We start from the raw sequence: 17,682 nt of genomic DNA, 5'->3' as shown, positions 1-17,682 counted from the left end.
AATCTGGGGACGCCAGAAACGTGCCTCTCTCCTAATCCCTCAGCAGTCGGCTGCAATACACCTGGATCAGGAGCTCGGCCTGTGCCCACACCCTGACTTGGGCCTCCGCGTCCTCGCCCACGTCCTCTAGGCCTACCCCTACCCCTCAGCATGGTGTATTACCAGTAGTGCAGAAACAGAACGCTGTAATTAAATAAGCCGCTTATTGGCCTGTGGTTGGAGGCTGACTTCGCTTACGGAACGCACAGCAGAGCAGGAAAGAATTTTGCGCAAGCCTGTAGTGAGACGTAGGTGCGTATGACTGAGCTAGTGGAATTCACAGCGCAGAAGCAGTCAAGTATCCAAAGGCCACTAGTAGGCCTTAAGTATTTTGCTTCTATTTTTTTTAAAGGCTGAGCTGAGACAGCAGACAGATACTGTAGGCAGCGTATATATGTATACTGTTTCCCTCTGGACAGGATGACGGCGGTGATGTAACGGGCAACGCAGAGCCAGTAAACAATTTTGCGCAAGCCTGCTGTAACACTTAGCTGCGTAATAATTAGGACTACTACCCCCAGCAGAGACGCAGTACACTCAAGATGGTCACAGGCAGCCCAAAGATAGTATTTTTCCCAAATTTGTTTGAAAAAGCCCACTGCCTATATAGACAGTATATCTCTTTCCCTGCCTCACCAGTACTGGCCCTATACTATGTACAATGACTGCAGACTGAGGACGCAATGCTCTGCACGCCCGATATACAAAAAAATAAATAAATAAGTGCAACACTGCTAAAAGCAGCCTCAACAGTACTGCACACGGTCAGATGTGGCCCTAAGAAGGACCGTTGGGGTTCTTCAAGCCTAAAATAACACCTAACGCTCTCCCTATAGCAGCAGCAGCAGCATCAGCAGCACTGTCCCTGATCAGAATAAATCTGTGGCGAGCCGCGGGAGGGGCCGATTTATATACTCGGGTGACACCTGATCTCGCCAGCCACTCACTGCAGGGGGGTGGTATAGGGCTGGAACGTCACAGGAGGAAGTTGTAATGCCTTCCATGTCTTTCTATTGGCCAGAAAAGCGCGCTAACGTCTCAGAGATGAAAGTGAAAGTAACTCGAACATCGCGTGGTGCTCGTCTCGAGTAACGAGCATCTCGAACACCCTAATACTCGAACGAGCATCAAGCTCGGACGAGTACGTTCGTTCATCTCTAATAAAAAAGTAATCTGTATTATTTGATGTCATGAGGGTTTAACTTTAAATATGCTTTCTTGTTCGTATTTTTAGATTTATTATTATTTTGCATTTTTGGATCGCGTTTCTTTTTCCTGACCTGGATAGTTCTTTCTATTTTAAATTAAGGAAAGATAGGGAGAGGCAAATTTGGTTCCAGTTTGGTGGTGCCCTTTTTGGGGCGGTTACTCTGCTTACTCATCATCAGACATTATAGTTGGGGACATTTATAGCAATAAAATTTCCTACCTAACTTTGTAATTATACATACAATAACTTTTAGTGTTTTAGGCTTCATTCACCTCTAGAGGTCTGGTCCTGGGCCACATCCAAATGCCCAAAAACAGGATTGCAATGAGACAGAATTTGTCAGCCATTATTGACAGCCGCTGAAATGGGGACCGATAGGTGTCCTTTTTGGCAGGTTTACTTTTGTTCACAGCATTCTGTGCCGAAGAGAATAGCTTATCCAGGTTGGTTCAAATCTGTCCTGGTCATGTAAAAAAACACACAGATGAATTAATTGTTTCAGTACAGTTAATAGAGCTACATTTTGTTACGAGCTAAACCTATATAATCATCACATGACGAGGATAGAAGTTTCCTATTAAAAAGCTACAAGCGGAGATGTTGCAAAAATGTGAGAAATTAATCTCGAAAATATATAGGAAAATTGTATAACGGTCAAGGTCTGGAGGCAGTAGTAGGAGTGCAGTCACTGAAACCGTTCTAGGTAGAAGGCACAAGGATATCAGCAGTAAGGCCCGTATCACACGAATGTATCTGCGCAGTGTTTTGGTTTCAAAGGGTTCGAGCGCATGTGCGTATTTTGTTCGCAAGTTTAATTTGTGCAAAAAAATGCAGCATGCTCTATTTTCCTGTGCATTTGCGCATGAAAATGGCACATATTGAACTAAATAACATTTCAATGTATGCGAACATGTTTTGTGTACTTCTTTACATGCCGAAATGCGCAGGATTTGTTTGCGCTAACAGTATAGTAAAACACTTGCGCGTGCAAATACGTAATGCCCACTGCACAAATACGTATTGCAAATGCGCACGTAAATATGCTTCTGCCGTGTGAGGTCGGCCTTTGGGACTGCATGGTCTGTTTTCAGCCAGAAGTTGGTACACAAATAGTAGTCGTACTAGCTTATGCAGGAAGATCGCAACAGAGAAAGACATCTGGACTGAGGGCTCCTTCACATTGGCGTGAGCAATTTCGGTACACAAAAAAACTGTTCGCCCTGTGCCTATGTGTGTAGTACACTCTTTTCTGGGTGCGCATGCGCTGTGTTTTACATCTATGTTGTGTTACTGCGTCATCCATTTTTCATGTGTGCAAAAGAAAAAAAATACATGAAGGCCCAAGTGATGTCACTTTTGCCACAACCCATACAAAACAGGGTGTGCAACCCCCCCCCACCCCCCCCTATAGAGAACACATATGATGATGCATACTCACTGTATTTTTCACGTATCCATATATACTATGGACTATTTATTTAGTTAGTACGGACCAAAATAGGACACCTGGCTTTTTTTTCTACAGAGAACAATGATTCGCTTAACACTGCACATTTTAAAGCGCAGAATTAATTCAGTGGGTCCGTGTGCTGTAAAAATGTGTGTTCAGTAAAAAATATGCACTGAATACGGACCGAAACTATAGCGGTGTGAATAGGCCCTTGGTAATCACAATGAGCTTGTAAGGAAGAAGTGCAAGTCCAAAGGTGGCGCCCTTCTGGCAATCGAGGCAGAACAAAGCAAGGACTCTAAAATGCAAGGACAGGTCAACGGGTAGCAAAGAGCTGTCCAGCTAAAACCAGTACCTCAGTCAGGAGAGCTACCGTGTGGCCACAGGTTTGAGTCCTGACAGTAACCTTTCACAATAAAAGAACAGCATTCCCTTATGATAGCTGACATCTATAGGCTGCAATGCTCCCACTAAATGCCTCCCTGATACTTGTATTATAGGGGCTGACAGGCATTGTCTGAAAGACACCTTAAAACACCTTAGACACCTTAAAAAGTCGAAGGTGTTAAGAGACTTATAAGGCCATGCAATTCTCCTCTGGGAAATTAATGCAAATAGGAAGATCGAAGAATGCATCTACAGCACCACCTAGTAGAAGGCAGCATTACTGCAAGTCAATGTCAGACCTTTCAGCAAGACTTGTAACATGACTGGGAATATAAGTCAAAGCCAGAGTCGTCTTTAGAAGCAAAAGATAAGCATGCAGAGACCAACTGTTTCAGGGTTTTTTTTGCCCCTCATCAGTGTGCAGCAGGTTTCTGCCTTGGCTGGGTAAGAGGCCCATGACGTGGGTCAGGAAGGGTATAGTTTCTCCTTAAGGATAGCACCTAGAAGGTGTGAGGAGACTTATAAGGCCATGCATGCTCCTTTGGTATATGTATACAAATAGAAAGATGGAACAGTACCTCTACCACCTACTGGAAGGCAGCCTTCCTGCAAGTCAGTGACAGACCTGATAACAAGCCTTATATCAATAGCTGAGCAAATAAACCGCAGAGGAAGAGTGGAGTCCCGATTGGGCAGAAGAAGTGAAAAGTGCCTTTCAAGTGAAGGACTTCAAACACTATCCACATACCTTTGCTATCCATGGGCAATTTGTGCATAAAGTAAGCGACTTGGCGGTTAATTTTGTTCTCTATTAATACAATGAATTAAGGGCATTAAACAAAGTGTTAGTACCAATCAGGGGCCTTGTGCTGTACATATATATACAGTAGAACAATTACAATGCACACCAGCTAGGCTGTCTCCCAGGGACAATATGTGAGAAATTATGAATGCGTAGTATGATAATAGCAGGCAATTATATCATTACGGATCTGATGCTTTACAGATTAATGAAAAGGGAAAATTATGCATCAAGGTTATTCTATCTGTGGGGAGGTAAGGTAATATACCGAATAAAAATTTATCACAGTATTTGGTGTTCCAAGCTCTTGTAATACCGAGGATGGCGCGTTCACCTGCAAAAAAAAACCTGACAAGCCTTATTATCACAGTCACTTATGGGAGAATGTGCAGACTGATGTGTTTGCTGGAATCATTTACCTGTTAATAGTGAAGGTTAATAAGGTAGATTGGGGAAGAATGCAAATGAGGCTTAAAACAACTGCAGCATTTTGTTGTGATATCTGTTTTAATTAGCTTCTGTAAACTGCAGCTTGTTCGTTAACTGCAGTAGTAAAACTCCCTGTGCAGACATTGTGGAGCACATCGTACCTCGTATTAAACAGCAGCAACAAGCCCATCCGATGCCATAACAAGTAGATTAGGCACCTGCACCCTCATCGCTGGGCAGCCGTCAGCACTTTCATCTCTGTCCTCTAGTAAGCAGTATGCGTGCCCCTGGCTACAAGTGTTTGTGCTATGGTCGTTAGTTGGAATGTTATATCGATGTAGCAGAGCCGAGATTGTCATTGGGTATGGCTCATTGCAGTGAGCAGATATACGGAATTCTCTATCTGTATGATCTCTGTCCCTGCATTCATTAAGCACTCTAGAAATCGTTTCAGTACCAACAATAAAGGGACGGAATACGCCACACGACGCAATGGTTTCCATCATATTTGCGATGTTTTCACTCATGCAATGTCACGTGGAAAGAAATTGTGGCATGTCCTATTTTTCTGCATTTTACATTTTTTTTTTTTTTTTAAATCTCCTGTTTCCCCTATGAGTCTCCTTTTTATTGCATCACAAAGCAAGAGCTTGCGATTTTCATGAGATGTGTTTTTAACATTAGAAAGTTCTATTACGTTCAGCTGCGCAAGAAAATCGCAAGTGGCAGCGATTTTTTTTTTTTTCCTTTTTTTTCCCCCTCACTGTGATATTGCAATCGCCCGTGTGAAGCAAGCCTGGTGTGGAATTCGGTGGTATTGTATTTTGTCACCACCAGGAAGCTAGGGGTTTGACAGGAATTGGATGCGGGAACGCCCCTGTCACACCCCTAGCTCCTGATTGGGGCCCTTCTGTAAGGTCCTAGCAGCAGCGTGTGTATAGATTGTTGCTTGGGCTGAACAATTAGGGTTAGGGGTTGGTGTTCAGGTGAGGCTTAGATTATTAGCTGTAAAGACTTATCATGGAAGTATTTACAGTGAAGAATGTAAGCCTAACATGAACACCAACCCCTAACCCTAACCATGCAGCCCAGGCAACAATCTATACACACGCTACTGTGCGGAGTTTGGTCTGAGGTGCCGCCCCCATTGCATGTCCCCTGTAGGCAGCAGCTCCATGCTGCAATAATGCCCCTGCACTGAGGCTCACCCTCAGATGCCTAACTACTGCGGCTGTGCTTGCTGCACTCCCAGTGTCTTCGGTCCCGCCGCCGACTATCCGACCCTTGCTAATGATATTCCTGCATTTCATACGCCTGTGGCTCTCCTGCAGCCCGTGGCTCAGCATGTACTGGCGGCGCAGCCAGCAGCCGCAGGCCCACCGGTCTCCTCCCCTGCCGGCTCACACTCTGCCTCCTCTGGATTGTCTTGCACTCCTCCCCACCACCGTTCCCAGGTTTGGCGCTGTCCTCCACTGCACGTTGCCTCTGGAAGCTTAGTGTCCTTCCAGGACCTGGACGCCAGGCAGCTGAGCAGCCAATGAGCTACAGGGGGCATAACCAGCCTGTCAGTTTTGTCTCCACCAGTACTTCCTGGTGGTGGCGAGATACAATAATACCGTGGAATTCTGCAGCTGTGGATTTTGGTGCATCCTGCAGCGTAATTCCATCCATGTGAGAGGTCCCAAAACCTTTTAATTGCTAGCTACTCTGCAAATATACAGTACTAATATTTAAAGCGTACCTACACCTTCAGATAGCTTGTCAAAATAAGGCAGCGTGTACACTGCACTTTCTGTGTATGCTAAACATATACGCTTTTATTCTGTAAAGGCTGGATTCACAAGGGCGTCAGCGTTTTTACGTTTGCCTGCTGGTGATGTAAAAACACGTGAACGGGCACAGAAATCGAATATTTGTACGCCTGTTCAGACAGCCCTGGCCTGGCGCATATACGCCGAACCCACAATGCCATTGAGCGGGGGGACAGCTTAGCTGTCTCTTGGTAAAGGGAGGAGGCGGGGCGGGAGCTAGTGTGCTAAGCTTCCGCCACCTCTCCGCCCCTTGTCGTAGCCAGCAATGGGATGGGGGCAGGACAAGCTTAACTCTGTCCCCCCCCCCCCCCTCCCCATTGCAAACCGTCAGCAAGGGGCGAAGAGGAGCATGGAAGGGGTTGGTTGTTTAGCAGTCTCGGCCAGCCAGGCGTTTTTACGCTGCAGAAATGCGCTCCATGTGCACTGTTGCATTGTAAACCAATGCATCAGAGGGGCAGCGTATATAGGCCAAGCGTGAAAGCCCGTCCGATATACGTCTGTGTGAATCCAGCCTAAAAAGTATATAAAAATGTATACTTTGATGTATACATGGAGTTTTATAGGAAAAAAATAGTTTTTCTACATTTCACAAGTTTATGCTTCAATTTCTTTAGTTTTTAGAACACTGTAGCGTTACTGACTACATTATTGTGTCAAGCAATAGAGGAAACACGTTTGTTTAGACTGTTTTTTTTTTCCTATGTTCTTCTATAGTCTGACGTATTGTACAGAGTGTTGTGCTACACATTTCTCCCTCTAGAAAATGTATACATTCTAATAGCAGAGGAAGATGAACAAACTAGACAAAAAACTTGAACGTTCTTCTCTCCTTTTTTTGATAAAAACATGCAATTATGTATGTTTTTTAAAAATTTTTTAAATGAAAACACGTACTGCAAATGAGGTATATTTTTCTATATGTTTTTACACTTTTGTGACGCTTACATGGCCACAGTAGGCAATGGTACAGTGAACATAAAAAATAATAACTAAGAACTCGAGACGGTCCAAGATTTCATCTTCCTTGGATCCAAAATCTATTGCAACGGGCAATCTGGACCCGAGATCAAGAAACAGATTACAATTGGTAGGAATGCAACACAAGGAATGGAAAAGCAAGGATGTTAACATTGCAACAAAAACCAGACTGCTCAATGCAATTGTCTTTCCCATAACGACGTAGGGTTGTGAAAGTTAGACGCTCAGGAAAACGGACAGAAGGAAAATTAATGTGTTTAAACTATGGAGCTGGAGGAGAATGCTACGGATACCTTGGACCGCCATGACAATGAACAAAGTAGTATTAGATTGTGTCAAACCGAAAATAATCACTAGAGGGCAAAATCATCAAACAGCGGCTCTCTTTTTTTGGACATGTGATGCGGGCTAACTCACTGGAAACAGTATTGATGCTTGGCAAGGTCAGTGGAAAGAGAAGATCAGGACGACAAAGAACAAAATGGCTAGATACAATGAAGGCCACCACCAACATGTCAATCGCAGAATTGAAAGAATGCGGTGAAAACAGGAATGCGTAGAGCATAGAGAATGTTGAAACGTAGAGTGACCAAAGGTTGGGTGCGACTAAACTGATAACCAGCATCATCATCCTATATTTAACGTATGCAGAAAACACTGTGTAAATACTGCCTTAGCTGCTATGTGTGTATTGAACAATAGCACTATTTTTCGCCATTTATGACCTCTATCCTGCATTTTTCACCAGTTTTCTCCTATGCAGACTGTATCTCTAATTTTCAGAATTCCCTAAGTTGGTGTGAGGAGGAGACTGTTATGATGACTTCTATACACTGCATATGGTAAAAACAGTAGATTCTGCTAGGAATAACAGCACTATGGAGGACAATAGACAGCAGTACTGAGCAGTGTAAATGTGATCCAGTAGCTGTGGAAGAGTAAATACAGTAACTTAATATAAGCTCCAACAGCATATCTGTGTGAGTCTCTGCTTCTGTTTTCCTTCTCCTCCCTCCCCTACATAGACTTCTATTGGCAGAATAAGTCATCACCCTCCTCCATTCCTGCTATCCATCTTGTTTTCTGTTACTAGAAACAAACTTTACTTGACGACAGGCTGTGAACCGCAAATTAGAAAAGGATGGGAGACCCCTAGTAGCTGGCACTTCAAAGCAATTTTTTTTCCCACCACAAAAACATAGTTTTGGGTAAATGTGATCTGCACTTTTGCTAGTCATCACATTGGTTATCATGTTAACACAAACTGTCTCGAAGTGTAGTGACCATTTAGAGAAACCTTCCGCTCAAAAAATGAAAAAATAAAAACAAACACATTATTGTTTTGCGGTTTCCAATGTTGTGTTAGATAATTCTAGTAATTGAAATTTTTTGAAAGAGCGCTGCTGTTCCGATATTCTGGAATTCGGTGATGGTCCAAACTCTGAATCTCTGAAGATAATTTTTGGCTGAGTTTCCTTTTTAAGAATTATTGCAAGAGGCCCTCACTAGAGATGAGCGAACGTGCTCGTTTAGGACAATTACTCGATTGAAGATCGCTTTTTTCGAGTAACTGCCTACTCGGGCGAAAAGATGCGGGGGGGGGGGGGGTATCAGGGGGGAACAGGGGGCAGCTCTCCCCCCCCCCCCCCCCCCCGCCCACTCACCCCCATCGCCCCCCGAATCTTTACGCCCGATTAGGCAGTTACTCGAAAAACGCGATGCTCGATCGAGTAATTGCTCTAAATGAGCACGTTCGCTCATCTCTAACCCTCACCCATTGCCTTTGAAGATGATGCATTGCCTACTGAACTTTTTTTGTTTTGCTTGTTATCCGTGTCTCAAAAGACAGCTGCATTTCAGATAGAAGCCAAATCACTGGCTGCTTACACCCCTGGTAAATACATGATGTTGCTGGGGGGATCCCAGCTAAAATTGAGAGAAAAATTTGAATTAGGGCAGCGCTCTGACATAAGGAAATATCCAGTGTAATGAAAGGGAAAGGGGACTTACCTGGTGCGAACGGCCTGTCGGTAGGACAAACACCTATAGTCCAAGGTAGCCAAAGGAGTCAAAACAGAAACCCACATCAACATTGTCCCAATAAGGACATCCGCAGGCGAGAGCGCTTGGGGCCATTCCAAGGTTAAAGATGGCAAAGTCTTCTTTATCTCAGAGATGCACAAGGATTAAAGCCATAAAAGAATGCAGAGAAAATGCACTTACTTCAGAGGGGGGGGGGGGGGGGTAAGGCTTAAACTAGCCTAACTGGCCCAAAGAAGGTACAAACTTGGCACTGATATGAGTTGTTAAAAAAGTATGTGAACCTTCTGTCATCTTGAAATTTGGATTCTTACACTTGATGCCTGCCTCTGGAACCACACTGTTCTGTATATAGGTAAACTTGGAATACGAGATGGGCTGGTTTCATCCATATACCCGTCGGGTAAATGCATTTTCATAGAATCATAGAATGGTAGAGTTGGAAGGGACCTCCAGGGTCATCGGGTCCAACCCCCTGCTCAATGTAGGATCCACTAAATCATCCCAGACAGATGTCTGTCCAGCCTTTGTTTGAACACTTCCATTGAAGAAGAACTCACCACCTCCCGTGGTAACCCGTTCCACTCAATCATCACCCTCACTGTCAGAATTTTCTCTCCATTCGCTTATTGCTTTGAACTTTGTACATCTGTTGCTCTAGGACATTTTGCTTTTTTTTCTCTATATACAGCTTAAAATGTGGGCCACTAGGGACTCATTGTAGCTTCCGTCAGAAGCTCCTATCAGTCATGTAAACATAGCCCAAATTATATTGTCCAATTCTTGATATAGAAAATGCTCTTTTAGGGTGCGTTCACACGTCACTGATTTGCGGCAGATTTTGTTGCATATCTTGTGGTGAAATCTGCAACAAATCAGCGATGTGAAATCACCCTAAGAAGGAGTTGCCGTGAGTATTTCTTAAGTCTAATAGCGCCCTCTGCTCACAGCCTTTCTGGAATATACACATACCTGTCCAAAGCTAATTCTCTTCTTTGTTACGTCAGTGTGTCACATAACATGTGGTGCACTGATAGCATTGGGCTTAGTGATGTCCCGCAGTCTCCTAGCCCTGTAAATCGGACGTCAATGATGTTCTACTTGGGGCAGCCATTGGTTGTAGAGGTGCAACAGATATGCCACCTCTGCAGCCACTGAGGAGCCCAGCGGTGAGGAGGCAGCGGGCACTCAGGAGGGGAGTATTGTTTTTTCCTTACTACTCTTCTCCCATTGCCATCACTGTTTAATAACTGTTCAGAAAAACCCATTTAATCTTCTATTCATGATATGTAATTGTTCATTTTTCAGGACTCCGAGTTTCCTCCAGACAACAGGGTGAACCCTCTTTTGGCTCAACCTAAAGGGAAGAGTAGTCATCTCCTTAAAACAAGCGGCTACAGCCTGAGCAACACTCTGAAAGCACATGAACTGGCAGTGAGCTGGTAGGAAGATTTCTCTTTCAGATCATGTAAAGTCATACAATTGCTTACTTGGGTCTGCAACTCAAATTCACATTTTGTTACACTGCATGCAGAGAAGAGCCTGCTGTAGATGGTGTTCAGCTATGTTCTGGCACTAGGTGGCAGCAGAGGCACTGCTAATTCTTAGCAGCAAAGCCCATACTTTGCAACTTATATGACAATAACCACAAATAAATATTTATTTACATTAAATTTTAATAAAATGATATCAGCAGTGCATACTGATACTTCTACTGGCATATGGGTGCACCAAAATCTCAGAAAATCCTCTTTATTAGCATGCAGCACAGAATTACTCAATATAATCAAACCTGTTATATGTTCTATGTGTCCTCTGTTGTTAAAATGTGCATCTTTATGCAAAACCATATAGGGTCGAAATCACATGAGCGTATGCTTACCGCGTATTGCGTGCGCAATGTACGTGTGTGTGATGCGCGGTTATTTGCGAGCAATACAATACATTGTCTTACACTGTTTTGCTCACGTTTGCATACATGTATTGTGTCAATACACAAGCACAAAAAAGAACGCAGCATGTTCAATTTTGACATGTATTAGGCACAAGAGAGCTCTTTGTTCCCAAAGGGCACGTAAGCAACACCACCCATATGCAATTACGCTGTGTACGGGCAGTGTTGATATGCGCCGTTGCGGAAAGTTAGAATGGGAAATTTAAACAAAAACAAGAAGACTGCGAATGACAGCATGCTTGATAGGCCGTCTCAACAGCGGTAAAACCCTGCGTGTTTTACACATACAGTTATGTTAGCGCAGCCCAACACTGGTGTCACATCTGTGAGGTTCCATCACAGATGCAGGTGAAAATACCGGAAAAAAGAGCACTGGTTGCAGCACTTTTTCCTCCACCGAAAAGCCGGGCAGAAAGCTGGACGGGCCCCATTATAGTCAATGGGGTCCATCCGGCGCTGTTCGGTTCTGTCCAGACGCAGATCCGCTTGGCCGCAGGTATTCCGCTTTCCTGCTTACCGGATGGAGCCGGAGAGCGGCACCCCCCTAGAGCGGATGTGAAACCACCCCTAATGTATCCCGGTTGAAAGTATAGAATCTAACAAAATGATTTTGCAGCTAAGTTTACACGTTAATCATTGGAAGGAGGAATCATTCAAGTAGAATCATTTGTTCCCAGAAGTAGAAGGAATCTTTGTTTTCTTTATCGTTTCTAGAAGTACTGTAATTGGTTAACGGTGGCTTTCGCATACGGAGGAGTGATTCTTCCATTGTGCCCCATTGGTTGGGACAATTATTCATGCTGCTAACTGTCTCTGTGATGTTCATTCCTACGACTGTACTGTACTCTCTTCTGAGCACTGCATATGGCACATTGGAAAGCCACATTTTTCCCATGGCTACAATAAGTCATAATACGGGAATTATTGCCTCCTCAAAGGATCTGTTGCAACCATCTGAAATCCAATGTCCGTGTCTCGCTCACATCACATTAAAGCGTTCTGGACAAACAAAGATGGCCGCACCAATTCTTCGGCTACCTTAAAAAAAAAAAAAAAGTTCCGGCAGCATCCAAGGTGCAGTTTCAATATCCAAAAGGTTTTATTTTTCCATCACAAAAAAACATGCAGGCAACGTTTCGGCCATGTTGGCCTTTGTCAAGCTCTTTTGAGATATTGGATATTGAGCTTTTGGATATTGAAACTGCACCTTGGATGCTGCCGGAGCTTTTTTTCTTTAAGGTATCTACTTCTCGTAGTGACAAGGATCCAGTCACTCTGCTTTGGCTACTGCATACTGTATGCCCAGCCCCCGGGTGGGGTATGACAATTTGTGCTGCTATCGGACTCTTTTCAGAATTCTTCGGCTACCTAATGTGTACTGTGCATTAGTAGGCATCATCAGTCAAAGACACTACAAGCTGCATTGATTGGCCAGTGCTGCCCATGTGAGCAGTATGTGACGTCTATTAGACTATTGATGCATATTAATGCACAGCAGGTAGTCAGAAGTGGTGCGGCCATCCTTGTCCAGTCCAAAGGGTCGCTGTAAGAGCTTTCCGTTGTAAGTCTCCACTGGAAGGGCCTAGCTAAGCTATACCATGCCACCAAAAAAATGTGTAACAATGTACAGTGGCCCATTTGAGGCTAAAAAAGATGTTAGACCTATGGTTTGTGCATATGTCAGAAGCGTTTCCTGGCACATAGGCCAAATGTGGGCGCCTAACTGATCTGTACAGAGCATTACTCCTTGGTTGATTTACCATGAATGGATACTACAGAAAGGAGAAAGGTAGTCGGCCTCTCTAGAAAATGTCATGTTTTGTGAACTGAGCCCAAGCACTCTGGGACCTTGTGGCGATGCACAGACTCCACTAACCATCTATAGTGCAGGCTATATGCTACCATGTAATGTGGTAGTAATGCTTTTAGCAGAGAATACCTCCCTATTACAACATGCATTGGAGCATTCCACAATTCTGTGCATTACTTCTAATAGCAGACACACAGACGTACGGTAGGTCCCTACTACATTCTATAAACGCTGTTGTAGGGACCTGAATTCCAAATATGCCCGTGTGCATAAGGTCTAAAGCTTTATTAGGGTAATGCCTTCATGATTCAGCTCCACCCCAGATTTTCAAGGCTTACGGTACGTATAAAATGCTGCAATAGATGGGTGATCCCTCAAGTACACGGACATGGTGACGCAGACTAATCCATGACACCAATTTCTGATGTGCAATCTGAGTATTTTCCTAACATTTGCAATAATGACACTCGCAGGAGCTGTAACGACATGAAATACTTGAAACAAGGTTCCAGAACTTTCATCAGAAAAATATAAGTGGAAAACATTTCAACATAGAAAAACCCTTAAAAAGAGGTTTTTAGCAATGTTACGTTTGACATTGCATAAAGGGTGTTAGAGCAGAACTTCCTCAGACTGCTCAACTTCTAAGAGTTTTGAATTCTTTGGACTTCACAAATGCCATTAACTGAAACTTGTGGTTCGTCTCAGCATCTGCTGTTTGGGGACAAAGTATCGAAGAAGTAATTTGAACATGTTTCCTGTGTGTTCAGTAAATTTCCTTTCTTTCCCTTTGCTCTTTCTTCTTGTCGACACCTGTTGCAGAAGCTTAGAGTTTGTTGCCTCCTAATGAGATTTTCTGTCAGGATCAGACGATGCCGCAACTGTGTTCCACCAGGCATTTGAGCACAAAGCAGCAGACTGTGGCGTGCCAGCACTATGCGGACTATACAGTGTAATACTGATTAACACAACCTTTTGGTGTTTCGCTCCACTTAAAGATTTTCATGTCTGATTGCAAAATATGTATAATACCAATATGTTCAGACGTTATTGCCATCAACACCCCATCTGTCTGCTCGGAGATAAGATCTGAGCTATTCATGATTGGCATATTTGATTTAATTTTGGTTTATTATCTTCTAGTCAGAGTAAGGTTAATAGAAAAATGTTCCTTCCATCCAAGAATTTTTCCTGCTTCCAGTATAGGCAGTTATGGCCCATTCTTGCTCCGAGGTGGACACAGAGTGCCAAGGGGCCTTCAGCAAACGTGCTTTCCCTCCTTCTCTTAGAAGTTATTTTCCTACAGTTAAAGAGTCAAGTCCCAATTATTGTGACCACCAGTTAATATGAAGAGTAACCGCCATGTGCAGCACGGACAGCAGCTAGATGGGCTGAGAGTGACTCAATAAGGTGCTGGTAGGTTGTTTCAGGTATCTGGAGCCATGCTGACTGTAGTGCATCCCACTGTTACTGGAAACGCAACGATCGAGGTGGTCCCATAGATGCTCAGTTGGGTTCAAGGCCAGAGAATTAGGAGGCAAGGGAAGTACTGTACGTCTGAGTAGAGATGAGCGAGCACGCTCGGATAAGCCAGTTGCTTCTTGAGCGAGGCTCGCTCCTCTTGAGTAACTGCATTCTTGTCCGAGTGTGCTCGGGGGAGGGGGGTTGGGTATAGTGGGGGAGAGAGTGAGAGAGCTCTTTCGGGGGGTGGTGATGACGTCACCAGGAGCGGAGCATGAGAAGCAGTCACATACAGACTGTGACAAGTGGTCGTTAGCAGTTTGATTTATGACTGAGTTTGTTATCTCTCCTCTGAGATGTATGTGTTATATCTTCCTATTTGCTGTCCTGCTCCCCATATTCAGGTTTGCCTTCATGTGGTTGCCAGGTTTGGAATACGGATATTCAGGGCCGGGATCGGGGCCACGCTTCTCAGGACAAGTGTTCACAACTTGTTAATGTTGATATTAAGACATTCTAGGATTTTGTTAGTGCCTGTATTTGTTGTATCTGGGTCTGATTTGCCTATGTTTGATCTTTAGCAATATAATTGAAGGTTAAAGGCTTTTCCCATCTCCGTAATCCTATTTCAATGTGTTCGAAATTAAAAAACAATGCATTCACCCATAAGATGTTTATTTTGAAAATGCTCCATTCACTAGATATTGCAGATATTGATTCCTCTTTCATCTGGTTGTTTACTGCTCGTTGCCGGAGGGACATACCACCTCTTATATGAAAAGAAACAGCAGAGGAGGCCGGTGCTTGTGCACTTCTTTCATCTATATCTGATGGCCCGGATCTCGCGAGCGCATGTGCATTAGGTCCCGTTCTGGTCACCAGTCACCGTTGTGCTCTGCTACTTCTTTCCATAGGGGACATGGTCTGTTTGCCTGGTAACGAGCAGTAAACAACCAGAGGACAAAGGAATCAAGTGCTGCAATATCTGGAGAACGGAGCATTTCGGAGATAATTATCTTATGGATGAATGCAGTGTTTTGCGATTTCGAACACATTGAAATAGGATTCCAGAGATGGGACTACCCCTTTAAGTTTTATCGTTTGACTAGTATTGCATACTCTGTGGTTTCCACTACATGGATGGAATAATACCGCCACACTTACTGAATAAAGCGCCCTGCTAAGATTAATATTACCAAGAATAAGTGGAGTGTAGGAGTAATGAGGCAGCTCACCTCTACACGTAACAAATGGACCAGTAGTCTGAACAGTGTACAAAAGTGAAGGATAAGCGTCTCTCCAACCCACCTACTAATGTGAGTAATTGCTATCCAAGGAATTGCTTATTGGACACTAAAACTTGATAGTTACACATACAATTTATGAAAGGAACAAATGAAAAAAAAAATAGCTGCATAAGGCCGCCTGCAGACGGCCGGGTCGGAGATCGCTGCGAGAATTCTGTCAGCGGGATGTGGACTCATGCCCCTGCACAGCCCTGCGGCTTACCTGCTCCCGGCTTCGTCTTCTCTGCGCTGTGTGCCGGCTGCCGCCCAGCCGGCACATGCGCAAAGAGGAGCCGGTCCGTCACCACTGACATTTCTGTGCGGGCTTCTGCAAGACCTGCACAGAAATAGAACTAACCACGATTTGTTTTCTGCGTGTGTTTTCACACAGACAAATCACAGCCGTCTGCATAGGATTGCATTATTTAATGCAATCCTATGGCAGCGGGCACGGGTGGAAATTCTGCAGGAAATCCCTTCTGCCCGTGTGCAGGGGGCCTAAAACGAAACAATATGTTATAAGAAGACCAGTAAAATAAGTGCAATAACTGCAGGTGATTAATCTAGCAGATAAGGATGTCAATAAAAATAAAGACCATGATAAACAGCAATATATCAACCTGTATGCGAGAATCAAGAAGACAGCGCTTTTAGTTTGCTGTGCAGCCCTTACTCCAGACAAGAGGAATATGCCGCACAGGGCCTCTAGTCCACCCTTATACTTGTATACAGTCTTCTAAATGATCAGTCAGCAAAATAGAGCATGCTGTGTATTTTTTGTGCACGTCAAATCCGTTCATTTGAGCGAACCCGTTGACCTCAATGGGATCTATTGTCTGCGGATCGCGCACGGAAAAGTTTCATGTGCAAATACACACACAAATATGTTTCTGCGAATCCAGCTTCAGTTCTCAACAGTTGCAGATGCATTGGTTATGTCTTTCACATTGAGTGATAGCTTTCTAGGAAAGGTGGTGACTGTATAATGGCCAGACGCGTTTCGGAGTCTAAAATGTACTCCTCCTTCAATGGATGTTTATGATGTCATGAAGCGCAGTGTGCAATATTTCCCACTGCAGGTTAGGAAATAAAAGTGATGATACGATTAGTTTGAGTAGTTGGCGAAGTCACTTCCTTTTCATCTTAGACCGTTCTCACACAAAAGGCAAATTATGCATTTCACGGATCTAAATCAAATGGGCTATTATCAGATGTTGACGCACAGCAATTATTTGGATATGAACCAACTAAATAGATCAAATGACTAGATGCGGCGTTCACTAAGAAGATGATGAAACAAATATAACGTAATGTCACAAACATCCTCAAGACGATCCGGATTTCGAGATAGGCGATGCAGCTATCTGCATAGGACTGTCTGCAGATCGGGTTTGTGCTTGAATAATTGCAAAAGACAAACAATGGTTGATTGGAAAGTAAGAGCTAGTGCGCCACTTAATCATCCGTGACCCACGTCTGAAATAAGAGGCATTTTGTTTTTCTGTCACTCTAAGTGCCTGTAATGCTTATTTCATTTGAACAGCCTCTTGTGTCATCCTTATTGGCTTCCTAATTCATTATCCACTGTTGCTTTAATAATGGAGATCCTCTCAAATTTCTATTTCTCCCTCTTGACACTCTCTACTTGATATATTTACACCGAAGCGAACGATACAAGCAATGATATTGCGCAAAAAGGCTTCCAGCCCAATAAGTAGCTGGTATACTAGATTAGTACTAGTATTTCCCATTGGCTGTCATGATTCTGCAGGCTTATCCACTGGAATAAGGTCTGCATGAGCATCTGGTGAATTGTGTTAGTTGGAATAATTAGATATAATGGTGGCCTAATCCTTTTCTAAAACGAAGGATAAAAAAGGTCCATTGAGCCCACCAGTAAAGCTCTGTTAATCCCAATAAATCCTTTCTATTTGCTTTTTTTCTCCTCTTCATACTGATACAGTGTACATGAACAGATGTTCGTCTTCCCATGCGAGGTAATTACAGGGTACTCTGCGGCAGCAG

At 43.7% G+C, this 17,682-nt stretch overlaps 1 protein-coding gene across 1 annotated transcript in view; it reads left to right on the top strand.

Moving 5' to 3' along the window:
* Positions 1 to 17,682, top strand: part of SPAG16 (sperm associated antigen 16) — a 1,123,687-nt gene that overhangs the window by 251,649 nt on the left and 854,356 nt on the right. The window contains exon 10 of the mRNA XM_066575621.1: positions 10,455 to 10,588. Coding sequence (XP_066431718.1) covers positions 10,455 to 10,588 — 134 coding nt within the window. The remainder of the gene's footprint in view (positions 1 to 10,454; positions 10,589 to 17,682) is intronic.

Source organism: Eleutherodactylus coqui, chromosome 8, assembly GCF_035609145.1.
Source record: "Eleutherodactylus coqui strain aEleCoq1 chromosome 8, aEleCoq1.hap1, whole genome shotgun sequence".
Classification (NCBI taxonomy): Eukaryota; Metazoa; Chordata; class Amphibia; order Anura; family Eleutherodactylidae; genus Eleutherodactylus; species Eleutherodactylus coqui.
This window is presented reverse-complemented; position numbering and strand designations above follow the sequence as displayed.